This window comes from Nipponia nippon, unplaced genomic scaffold (genome assembly GCF_047370975.1).
Source record: "Nipponia nippon isolate SJK-2023a ecotype South Korea unplaced genomic scaffold, ASM4737097v1 scaffold_18, whole genome shotgun sequence".
Lineage (NCBI taxonomy): Eukaryota > Metazoa > Chordata > Aves > Pelecaniformes > Threskiornithidae > Nipponia > Nipponia nippon.
In genome coordinates, this window is record NW_028262334.1 from 6,568,012 (window position 1) to 6,581,342 (window position 13,331).

At 39.5% G+C, this 13,331-nt stretch overlaps 1 protein-coding gene across 1 annotated transcript in view; it reads right to left on the reverse strand.

Annotated features, from left to right (window-relative positions):
- LOC148056080 (uncharacterized) overlaps positions 1 to 13,331 on the reverse strand; it is a 49,221-nt gene that overhangs the window by 32,537 nt on the left and 3,353 nt on the right. The window contains exons 3-6 of the mRNA XM_087754998.1: positions 11,537 to 11,638; positions 6,708 to 6,932; positions 5,882 to 6,016; positions 2,316 to 2,480 (exon numbers count right to left, since the gene is read on the reverse strand). Coding sequence (XP_087611124.1) covers positions 2,454 to 2,480; positions 5,882 to 6,016; positions 6,708 to 6,932; positions 11,537 to 11,638 — 489 coding nt within the window. The 3' untranslated portion in view covers positions 2,316 to 2,453. The remainder of the gene's footprint in view (positions 1 to 2,315; positions 2,481 to 5,881; positions 6,017 to 6,707; positions 6,933 to 11,536; positions 11,639 to 13,331) is intronic.

The window sequence follows — 13,331 nt, forward strand, 5'->3', positions numbered from 1 at the left end:
GCTTATGCATTAAGTTCATACTCAATATCGCACACATATCTAAACTACAATGAGTATGCACATCTAACACATATCTAAAATAGAATGAGCTGACATTCAAAGAGATACATATTTTGTATATATGCAAAAGTACGTACCTAGCTTGTATCAGTACGAGATTGGCCACATACACAGATGCTGAAGATTTCTGAGCTTGTAATTGTCAGTTAACTAAAGTAGCATGTAACAGCTATTCAGATAATTTTCATGAGGAAATCTGTGTCACTGCATAGTCCCGTATTTTGTTCTATCTTACTTTTCTTATCCCTAAAACCCATGTGCCATTTTAAAGCTGTAATTTGGTTATAATTCTAGAAAATTCAACACATTAAATTTCTCAAAAAGGTGCTCCAGGTACACCCAAATGTATAAAGTTGTACGTAATAACACTGCACCTCTGTTCACTGCTTCTAGGATACAGTCACGGTCTATGTTAGCAGGCTGGAACCCATTCAGATATATAGCTATGAAAAATGAGGGTTGCTCTCTAGTCTGCAGGCAGCATGACCACTAGCTTCCTTTAGAGTAGGTCTTTTTCCTATTAAAAAGAAAGTAGTATGCAGAAAGCCACTGTTCAGGACCACCAGATCTCTTTAACAAAAACAACAGTCACCTAAAAAAGATCCCACACCGTCCTTTAAGGTACTAGAAGTAATGCATATGTATTTCAAAGGATGTCTACAGTGGTGAATCCTGGCTGACATCTGTTAAGATTTGATCTGAGTTGCCTTCCTCATTTGTCAGCTGGGTAGACTTGAAAGCCCTCCTCTAATAAAAATGTAACACCTCCTGATCAAAAAACCCGAAATATAAAGTGACTACAGTAACTTTCATATCAGTTCCTGTATACTGCTATTTTTTATTGTATTGAATTTATGGAGATGCTTTAATTTCCACTGTACTGCTTGGTCTGTGTTTTAATATTTCATGCTGTTTTCTTAAGGAAGCTCTTCTGTCTTGCTAAGCAATAGTCCTTATTTGTATTTTGATAACGGCAATCACAGTATTCTTTCCCTGTCTCAGCATACTTGGTGCAATTCTTAATGTTAAGATCAATGGCTTTGGTTTTAGGTATTTCTTCAAAATATATCCAATCGCTTAAGGAGCAGATGCTGTATCTCCTAGATGCAGTGACAAGACTCATTAATAAGTTATTCTGCTGAGTTATTTTATATATAAACTCTGCATCACTACCTGCACTGGACAAAAAAGCCCCATCAGTGTTTTGCCACTAAAATAACAGACAGCAGTAGCTTAAAAAGAAAAACCAAAGCCTTCATATGCACTTACATTTTCCTCAGTTAAAATTGTACTAAGACCATGTACAACTGTAATGTCAACCGTCACATCACTCTTGGAAAGGCATACCTTCTCTGCCCAACGCTATAGGCAATAGCCAATTTTGAAAAGAGGTTAATAGAAAAACCTGCAGTATCCCCTATAATACTGACCACAGCATACTGGTACGTGCTAACTAATTAACTGGTATTTATATGCATATACTATAAAAAAATGTTATTATTCTGTTCTACATACTCATATACATAACATACACCCCACAAATACTGCTATGTATAGTGTGTCCAGAGAGAGAGAGAGAGAGAGATGCAGAAGATCTCTCCCTTCTACCAAAAAAGGATGACATATTTACTTGCAGTTGGTCTAATTTAGCATTAGATGCCAGACAAATACCACATATAATTTCATTAACAGTATCTGTACAGAAGAGTAGTCACATTGATGACTTTGCCATGACATGACAATATACATCCGCAAAGCAAAAAGATACTGTGAACGTGCAGCGTGCCTGGGGGCTTCGGGGGGAGCTGCTAGCCAGTATAATTACTAACTTTGCCCTCAGACACTAATACAGAGAAGAAACATGGCACCATCAAACCTGTCAATACAGTATTTATTTTGTTGGAAACCTTAAAAGTGACTGGAAAATGACATCAGATTAAACATCAATAGGAGGGAGGATGGAATAATCTAGCAAGAGTTTAATCCCTTTACCTAGTGCTCGTGCACGATACTAATACATTTTATTATTCTAAGCAGCACCTAGAAGAAAAGATCCAGTGAAGGGCATCATCAAATTGCAGCAGAATAATAAAGTTTGTCTGCCTCCGATAAGAGTTACTGCTGCATTACTGCTAACTAAAAAGAGAATTCTCCCACACACTCCCCTCCAAATCTTCAGCCCTCCCACCCTCATTTGGCCTGTAAAGCATTTAACAGAAATAGCTATTTTTAGAAAGGGTGAAATCTCAGCATACCTTCAAATCAAGAGCTTCCGATGTTCAGCAAGATCATTGCCGAGAGAGAACTGCAGTCTACTGTGTCAAATTACAACCTTGTAGAGAAAGGCGGCAGCGTCGGCAGCAGCAGCATTGGTGTGTTTGCACTGCTAGTATTCAGGCTAGAAATGATTCATTAGTTGTCTGCAGGGAGGCAGGGTGAAAAAGAGAGAGCAAGCATCATCGGCCATGCAGCAGCTGCCAGAGCCTATGAAACAGCAGTGCTCGCACACACATACGCACACAAAGATGGCTTTCCCTATTTGCCAGTTTCTCTTTCACATAGTATTAACCCCGACACAGCAGCAGGGAGCACGGACAGGAGCTGACAAGCAGCAAGTGGGATCGCAGCAAGGGTGTGTTTCAGTGGGGGGGGCAAGGGGGGAGGCGGGTGTTGGGAGATTTTATTTTACCTCCAAGTAATGCTATCACAGGATCTTCTCAGTAGGTCATCTGTGGCCTACTGGCACGAACCAATGAACTGTAAATGTGAGCTGCAATTTTTTTTTCACTCCCAAGCCTGCCAATGGAAGGCTTAGAAACTCAAATGCAGAAGGGTATTAAGACAGATTACCTGGAGCATCCTAACCATTCCGTCTTTCCCCTTCTCAAGAAAACTGTATACAATATATTCACACAAAACTTCTAAGTATGCAATGACCCAGCAACTAGAGGGAGACACTATAAGGGGATACAGGGAAAGATTTTAAATAAATGTTTTTTTTTTTTAAATCTAGCTTTAATCTTTTTTCCCCCCCTTTTTCTCTCTCTCTCTCCCCCCCCCCCCCCCCAGCAGAGATGATCTGCCTCACAGAATCTGACCACTTTGGGAGTGCGTTCACTATAATGTAACTGAATTCTCAAGGCTAATGAATGTTAAATTATCAAGAAAACATATGAAGTTATGTTGAGTGGAACTTCTCTATTTTCCTTTCAGTATTAAACAGAGGAAGGAAATATTGCACTGTCAAGGCACTATTTTTTTTGAATTCTGTTAAAGTATCTGCAGAAATACAACTCTCCATTTAATAATGTCTCCCCTTTATCCCCAAAATTAAGTGTCCATGCAACTGAAACAGGCTGTATTAATTTACAGTTCCTTTTCAGTGCTCTCCCCCACAGTTTTACTAACAGGCATAATGAGGAAGAGGAGGAGAATTTTCAGAAGAGTTAGGCATTAACAAAAGGAGCCAGATTTCCCCCAAAGCCTAATACTTCTTTATGAAGTTGAAATGCATGGGGAGTACCCTGATCTCCAGGAACTGTCAGCATCAGATGCTTCACTGGAAGGTATTATGAGCCATGGAAGAGGGACTCGTCAGATGGTCTCTTTCTCAAGTTTTGTCTTATCTGGATTTCCAGTCCATGATAAATTTTAACCTTGAACCACGATGTTTACTAACCAGCTAAGGAATCCTTCCAAAACGGCATTGCCTGTCTTTCTGGATATTCCAGTTCCCAAGCATCAATCTATTGGAGCGCCTTACTAAGCTCATTACGCCCAGAGCTTCCAGCAACATTGAGTACCGCCACTCTCACTTGGATGAAAAGCATTTCTCTTCAGAGGTTTAAAATTAAAGTATGGTGCAGAGTATCACACTGTGATCTTCAAAGTAACTGACTGCTGCTCAAAAATCTGTCCCTCATTATACGAATGAAACAGCTAAAAATCTGATCCTTGGTTCTGTGATATTGAAAAAAATTTAAAAAAAAAACAAAAAACAAAGAGGAAAAGGGTTATAGACAATGTGTGCTTTCTTCCCTGAAGGTCTACCTTGGCACATTCTAGAAAGACTACAGTTTTCTGAATGGAAAGTCCAACATCTAAAAATAGGGTATCCAGGACCACTCTTTTGTGCAAATCTCAGCCCCAAATGACCTTCCCTGAGATTACTCATGACTGTAGCGGGAACAACAAAACTCTGGTATTTTCGGAGAAAACCTGTTCCTACTCAGGATCATATGTTCCTTCCCAGATTAGATTATGGTTTTGATCATCAGGCAAGTGCACTCTTACTTTTATAACCCGTTTGTGGCATAAATTGTTTTGTTTTTTGTTTTTTTTTAAAAACTCTAATTTTGGCAAGTTAGAGGGTTTTTTTCTCAGTTGAGCTACATATGAGCTTCAAATCCAAATGTTCCTTCTGACTATGACTATATCAGCACTTATCATACTGTGCTTCAGCAACAAATACAGATCTGCAGCATATGACACAAAGTGATACCAGAAGATTCCAGGTGACACATTTTGGAAATCTATCTTGTCTAGGCTGGAGACTAGATGAACATATCTATTGCTTTATGTGCATTTGTACAAACAAAACAAATATTTGCTAAGCTAACTTCAGACTTGAAAATAAGCAGATCACTGTAAAACAGCATTATTAGTGCATTACACGGAACCAAACCAACTCTTCTCATTCCTTTTCGTAGCTGGATTTAAAACATGTATATCTGTACATGGGGGTGTGTGGGTATATCTCTGTATAAAATATGTCAATTATCCTAAAGCTTCTGGAAATCTTGTTTTAAAAATATGAAAAAATATATGACTAAATTAAATGAAGTCACTCTGAAAGTAAAATAGCAACTAATTTTTTTAAACTATTACAAATTTACTGCTATGAAGATTTTAAAACATATTCTTTATCTCAAGTAAACGTTTAGAAACTCGAGTCATCAAAACTTGACATATTCAACTTGTTATGCCACAGCAGATGAGAACTCACATTTTACTGGAACCGTAAGATGTTAGGACACTGTTAACATAAACAGTTTATTATTAATTCACAGAATCACAGAATTATTTACATTGGAAAAGACCCTTAAGATCATCGAGTCCAACCGTTAACCCAGCACTGCCAAGTCCACCACTAAACCATGTCCCTAAGCACCACATCTACACGGCTTTTAAATACCTCCAGGGATGGGGACTCAACCACCTCCCTGGGCAGCCTGTGCCAGGGCCTGACAGCCCTTTCAGTGAAGAAATTTTTCTTAATACCTAAAATAAGGCCAAATATCAGCATCAAGTACGATATAGCTTGATAGTAATTTTTGCTCATTCAGGGCTGGATGCAGCTATGCTGACGATGGGCTGCTGGTAACTAGGAATGCATATATAACAGTGCTGCTGAGAGAAAAAAGGGAATTACCATTCTGTATGCCAGGCCAAGAAATCCCCCCAGAATAACAATCCCAATATAATGATCCTACCTTCTGACAGATAGTTTTCTTTAGAAAAAGAGATAAAACATGAGACATCTTTCCATATACAATAGGGCTCCATGAAATGCCATTTTAACTATGTAACCTTTCACAGGCCATAATGGATTTAATGTTCTTTCCAGTATTTCTGAATTACATGAAACAATTATTTAAAATACATCCTACAAGATGAATCTTCCTCTTAGTACCCTTCGTATGAAAAAGAAATCTTGCAGTGCGTTGTTTCAATAAAACAAGCCAAAATGATGATAAACCCTTCCCTTCCTAATTCCACTTTATACAACGAGGTAGCCTGAAAAAATAACAAAGGAGCTCACCTTGCTAGCTGCCAAAACACACACAGGGCCTCCTGTGGAGATGAAGGACAGCTGCCTCTGAAGCCACAACAGCTCTTTCTGAGATTGTTTCAGTAACTCCTCTGTGTCGCCTGGCTTCTGCCCCATCAGCCCTTCCTGCATGACAGGAAATTTTCAATTTCTGTTTTCTCAAATATATGGTGATAGTAACATACGATTCGTCATAGCTGAATTTCTAGCTAAACAAGAACATCTGCTATAGCCTTGTTCTTAATTTAATAATCCTCTGACACCTAAAAAGCAAGATGTCTCCTCATAGCATCAGCAGCACAACATCCTCACTTCGAGTACTCTAACGCTTCATGCTTAGTAAAATTCCTCTGGCTATTAATCAAGCCAGGTTAGGTTGAGGTAGAAAACAACATGGGCAATTCCAGCCTTTGGGAACTAGAAGTCCTCTTACACGATACGATGCTGTAACAAAGGGCTCGGAGATGCTGCTGGTAGGGCACAAAATTAGAAGACAATGCTGAGAAGGGTTTGATGCTGGTAATTAAAAAGGATAGGAATGCCACTCAGTAATCCAAAGTACAAGTTTATATCCTTAGTGAAAGTCTTAACTTGAAGCTAAACCAGACATATTGTGAATTCAGACCCAAACTCTCTTCTAGACATGATAATTTACAAAATATTTGATATCAATAAGCTATCTGTTTGGATGAAAACTGAACAGAAAAACATTTTTTTTTTCTACTTGGTTTTAACACCTCTATGAATAAACTATTTTCAATTTAACTGTTTACCAGCATAGTTAAGATATTAAGAACAGAACTGGATTTTTACCTACCCTCAGGCATCCTAGCTGATTTTTGAGTTCTTCGCACTCCAATTGCAGCAGTTGGATCTCCAGATCTTTTATACTTTTGGATTGTTTGTTGATATTTTGCAGACGCTGCGCCTTAACATTGACAAACTGCATTTTCTGCTTTAAAGGAAGTGTTCCGGTAATTGTTTTTGTGATGACAGCGGTGTTATTGGATGACAATGTCAATGAAGTTGAAGGATTGACATCCTGGTAAAGAGAAAATACATTTTTAATGTGTTTTTTGCTAAAGCTGTGTCTGAGGGAAAGAGTATAATTCAAATTCTTTCAAAAGTCATACCATAAGTGCATTATTTGAAAATCTTCAGATCCTTCATTCAAACAGTAAGTGAGCAAGAGACAATCTCACTTGATCAATCAGCAGTGAAGAGATAGGGATAACACAAAGAAATGAAAAGCAGACAATTCCTTTTCATGTATGTTTTTCTTCATTCAGTGGATGCCAGCCAGCCATGATCACTCTGAACTATATAGATATCAAAGTATTTACCACTTGATGGCAACATAGTGCTGCTGCTCAGCCAGTACTTCTGGTCCTTTGCTCAGCATTGTATCACACAGCTAATTAAGTAGTCATCCTTGCTGCTGAACGTGCATGTCACTTGGAAGCTGTGCTCCAGCTACATCTGAGATGCTGTATTCCAAAAGGCATGTTTGACCACGCTGCAAACCCTTCACTGGGAATCAGCTGTTATGCAGTCAAACTTACTGTGTGAGAGTGGTGGAAGAAACGGAAGCTCCCTTCTGAGACCAGGCAGTCCACAGCTCTATGTCCCAAGTCTTCTTGCTTTACACCCAGTAATTATCTTACTCCTTGCCTTGTCTCAATGGGCTCTCTTGTGCAGTAAGACAGTATACCACTTCAGCAACAGTATGAGAACCTAGCCCAGTGACACAGGTTGATTTGACAAGATAATACTCAGCGCCATGTAATAAATTTAGTTTTGATTAGGAGGCTCCATCTGTACTCTTAAAACAAACAGATATTAAGTGCTTCAGTGTAAGAGCCTCACAGGCCTCCAGACATTCACAGAAGTTCTACTGCTGAATACACAGACGTTTTGCTAAAACAAAAGGCATTCCTACAAGTCAGAATGATTGTAACAGAAATTTCCCTTCACTGAATCTATTTCTTCTGGCTTTTTTTTAACCAAAATAGTCTAGATATCTCTCTATATGGAAAATGCACAAAAAGTATTATTCTGTGCAGGAAATTAAGCTGTTCGGCACCCCTATCAGCTATCCAGATCCCAATTTTTGTAACATTTAGCCACCTTTCTCAAAATCCATTATCACTGAGTAAAACCTGCCAAAAACCATAGGGTCCTCTATGTTAATTCTATGCACTCAACAATTAATATACAAAGGCAGACCCATTTGAAGCTCTTTCATTTTACAATTAAGCTCAGTCAGGAGACAAAAAAAGCTAACTTCTTATGACATGCTTGCAAGAATACCACTTCCAGCCACTTACAACCAGTACATCATTTGAACAAGTTACTAATGTTTCAACACAGTTTATGTGCGAGACCAGCTTGGTGTAACTTTAATACAGAAATAATAACTTGCCCCAATTGGTGTCATATTCAGATAGAATATTATTGGTTGAAAACTGGCATTATAATTTAAGATTGTGTAGGATTTTACTTATAGCAGAGTTAAACATTCTTTTGGTTATCACTTTGCTTAAATTTTGTTCTTGTATTTCACACCTCATTTTAGAGAGGACAGCTCAGTTCACTATTCTGTGATGTGCAAACCCCGAAGTCTATAAAGTATGTTTTCTTATTTTCCTTATGCAAGTTTTGCTGGTTTTTCTGTTTGGTTCCCCCCCCCCCCCATTTGGGCTAAAGAAAGAAACACACTCAGTGTCATATTTCTCAAACCCACATTTTGATAAAGGCCCAGACACTGATCACAGGTGAAAAAACAAAATTGAACTTTCAACTGATCTGAACTACAGTTTCAGAGTGAGGAACTCCATTTCTCTCAGTGGTTGCTCAGCCAGCCCACGCCATGGCTCCTCCTCGGTGTTGAAGCTCAATGAAGCTCACCCAAAACCCCAGCCCTGCCCAGTCCCTCCAGTCCCACCAAGGGCATAGCTGGGGCATCCTTGCATGGTGGTGTGATACAGTGGTTTAGCAGCCTGAGTAATCGAAGTCATAAAACTACAGTGAACATTACAAGCCATATTTTACATGTAAAATGGCAAACACTAATATTCAACTAACTAAAAAAATAGGATTCTTTTAATTTTTAAGTAGTAACCATTGGAAACCTCTAAGAGGACATCTGTCTGAAGTAGTATTACCAAAGAATAACTGTACCTAACAGCATTTTACCAACTTTTTTTTTTTTTTGTATTGGAAGTGTGAAAAATAAAAAAAAGAGAGGTGTGAAGTCCAGATTTCAGGTCACTTAATGTGAACCTTGTAAACATAACTTTGCCAGACACACATCACCAATACAAACATACCCAAACTTGGTGAATACTCAAGAAAAAAATTAATATTAACTTTTAATATTATTTACGCTTGTAATATACTGAACAAAAATCCATGAACTTTGAATTAGTTCAGCAGGATCAAAATTTGCTCTGAGATAACCCAATCTTAAAGTGTCTTCCAACAGCTCTTATAATTCAGGCATTGGAAGACTAACATTTACAGAAGCAGTGGGACACCATATTTAAGAAAAAAGAGAAAAGATAATTTCTCAAATATTAAACAACCTGAAAGATATAAGTATTTCATAAAAATGTAAATAAGTCCCCAAGCGAGTCATATCAGCAGATACTCGTATTTTAACAGCAACCTGAAATACTGCTATAGCTGTCAAATTATATATTTTAAGTTGGATTTTTCAAACGCTTACATTAATTCTTTCTACTGCAGTGTGATGTATTTACCTTGCCAGATGCCCATCCAGCCGCTTTTCCACTCTCCCTCCTCAACAGGTTGGGGAGAGACAGTAAGATGAGAAAGGTCGTGGGTTGAGATAAGACAGGGAAATCACTCACCATTTACCGTCTCAGGCAAAACAGACTCGACTTGGGGAAAATGAATTTAATTTATTGCCAATAAAAATAGGTTTGGGTAGCGAGAAACAAAGACAAAAACTAAACTACCATCTTCTCCCCCCGCCTTTCCCAGGCTGAACTTCAAACCTTCATTCCCAGCTGCTCTGCCTTCCCCTTCTGGAAAAATCTGCTCTGGCACGAGCCACAGCGTGGTCACCCGCCCCCCGTGGCCTCTCCATCATGGCCGCAGGGGACTCCGCCTCAGGACTGCACCACCACCTCCTCCTCCTCCTCCCGCTGCTCGGACCCGGGTGCCGGTAAGGCCGTTTCTCGCACTTTTTTCCTCACTCCGCGCAGGTTTCGCCCTTTCTTAAAGGCGTTTTCCCAGAGGCGCCGCCAGCCTCGCTGAGGGGCTCCGCTGCGCCCTGCGGTGGGGCCGCGGAAAGGGCGGGAACCGGCCGTGTCCGGCGCGGGGCAGCCCCGCCCGGCCTCTCCTCACAGAGGCCCCTGCAGGCCCCCGCCGCCGGCGGCTGGGCACGGGCGCCCACTACATGCATGTAAAATATAGTCCAACAATAATCCTCAGAGGATAACCTCTGCTGAAGTGGTCAGCATTCTGCATATACTTATATATATAGGAGATGAATATATATATATATGAATATATACCCAGCACAGCAACCAGTCTCTCAGGGTGAGGGAGGCAGTACACAACATAGATGAGATACAGCTGTGTAAACTCGGTCAACTTGAACTGACCTTTCATTTTTAAAGCCAAAAAGGCTCCAAATTTTGAATGATGAAAACTTCACTGCCGCAAACTGGGATACTGGCAGATTCTTACAAATAGATCCTGACACTGACCTCGAACAAGTAAATCAGGTGTTACTCTCCAGCAAATGCCATTTCCATGCTCTGAAGCAATTAATTTTGTCATGAATGAAAAGAGCTAGAAAAACTGAATCAAAGTGTGGTGTGTTATATCTGCTAAATCTGCACATGAATATTTAACAGGCAAGTTTCTTCTATTAAGCATTGAACTGTTGAGTAAATGATACAGTAAAAATCTGAGAGTTGCCAAACACTTAAGTGTTTATTGATTTTTTTTAAAGCAATTTTTATCGTGTTTGTATCTACTTGAAGGGAGAAGCATTGAAAGCTCTGGAGAGCGAATCCATTAGTGAATAGAAAAGATGAATCAAGAGTAAACATCAGATAAAAGTTCCCTATCACTAATGCCCCCCGGTGTCATTGGAAAAGCAGTTTCTCTGTAGATAAACAGGGTGTTGTGCCTCCATCCCAAGGGCACCCTCAGGTTATCCTCACCCCTTCCTTTTTCTATGCCAATCTCAGACTCGGTGCTTTTTGGAAAGGTGTTGATCCCCCTCTTTTCACAAGCCTCGTGTGCAAACTAATATGCTGGAATCATGACAAAAGGAATTTAACATCAGCGTGTAATGAAAGCAGTAAATAACTGTAATTAGAAGAGTAAAAAAAAAATATATATATATAGTGGTGTAGTCCTGTAACTGGTCAACATTCATAGCATAACTCCTAAAACTGCAAAGAGTTAAGTAATTTGTGCTGGACCATAAAACCAAACCATACAGATCAGGGAAGCAAAACGTGAGATAAATCTCAAGAGTGCCAGGGAGGGTGCAGACGGTCGTTTCACTCGACATGCAGTCACCTCTGATTCATGTCAATGCCGTGACAGCTGTTTCAGCAATTGGCAGTAAAGCCACTGGAAGATTTTAGAGCGTGCAACACTCACCTTGCTGCTGTTAACATTTATTGAGCTACTTTTCTGTTTGCTTCTGCCCTCAGATCTGCAGTGTGGAGATGTTTGTTTTGCTTTCTTGTTGCCCTTTTTGGACTGTGGAACAAAATTCATCAATAACTCATTAAAATATATTACAGCACATCTAAAATGTCTTAGTGATTCTGTTGGTCTTAAATCAATTTGTTCTTGCATGGTAAAGCACAAGTTTTAAAGTACAGACTTGAAGCTCAAGAGGGCTAATGGAACAAATTCGATGTGGCATTCGGTCAACAGCAGAGGACACAATATCTCTGTGGCAGAGCCCAGTTACTAGTCCCACGTCTGTGCAGTGCTTAGCATGGTGTAAATTGTGGTAATGCTGCGGAATGGGAGACTACGTACCACTGCAATCCAAATAAGTAATATTATTAGGAGCAATTTGTTCATTGTATGGCATTTTGTCTCTGTCAATCTCGGGAAGAATCTCATACTGGGTTTATGTGGAAGATGGGTAAAACAGCAGGGATATAAGTAGCATGTAGTTAAATGGTAAATGGCACTGCTTCATCAGATTATTCAGTCGAAAGAGGGCACTTTCTGCTACATCCCTGGAATTAAGTGGGATAAAGAAGCGCACAAAGAGGGACCTTTGTTCCTTCTGCTGTTACCCAACACAGAATGACAGAGTACAGAATAAACAGGCAGTATTATTTTAAGTGTACTAGAGATTTCAGCATTGATTCTTTTTTTAAATTTCAAGGCATTGCTGAAATCAGATGTCAACTTTACAGTATGCTACGTTCAATGTAAGACAGTCTTGGTCTCCTAGAACTTACAAACCTAAATAAACAACACAAAGCAGCTAGGGAATTGGCCTCATACCATATTGCTCAGTTCAAGGTAGTTCCATACTTTTTCTTTTAGGAAGGTTGATCCCCCTTTCCTCTGTTCATGGACGTTTAAGGGAAATTTCATAATGGACTTTCCAGTTGTCTCTCACTCTGTGTGCTGTCTATAAGTACCAGCAAAGCAGCTGTTTTTTTTTTACTTTACATAACATTTAATCTTGGATAACCAAGACCGCTCCCAGAGTGTAAACAAAGTGACCGAGATCTCTGTTTTTTCCAAACATCACTACCCTTATTTTCATCCTTTCTCTGCTGATGGTGAGTCAGGCTGTCTCTATCTGGCCAGCATGACTTGGCGTTTTGTACCATTTGAGGTGTGGATTTCATATTTGAGAAAAGTTGAATCTTGCAATACCAAGCAAGAAGATGTATTCAGAAAAGGAAGTTTAGAGTCTATTCTTTTCTCTAATCGGCCCTCAAAATTATCTAATTACCCACCAGGAGAGGATGGTAGAAGGAAAAAGCAACAAAACAAACCAAATAGGAAGAAAAAGTGAATTGGTTCTAATAAAGCAGATAGCTGCTGGGAAATGAAAAGAAACCTTTTACGTAGCTGTTCTGCAGTCACTGTGAACCAAAGGTGGTCATTAGAACTGGTCGTACTACAAACACCAACCATCTGCCACTGTTTTAACTGTGATGATTTCTGCTGTAGGCCAGGATGCTTGGGAGGAATCCGGAAGTCTTTTCTGAAAAATTAGAACTACATCCTCTCCTTCATATTCTCTGAATTCTTCCTGTTTTCATCTGATGTTCCACTGGTGGGAACCTACTGCATTTAAAGAAGACACTGAAACTGGAACAGTAGCAAATTTACACAACAAATGCAAACATACTGGAGAGGGAAGAGCAGGGGGGCTATATGCAAAGAAACTTACTACATGTGAAATAATCATCCA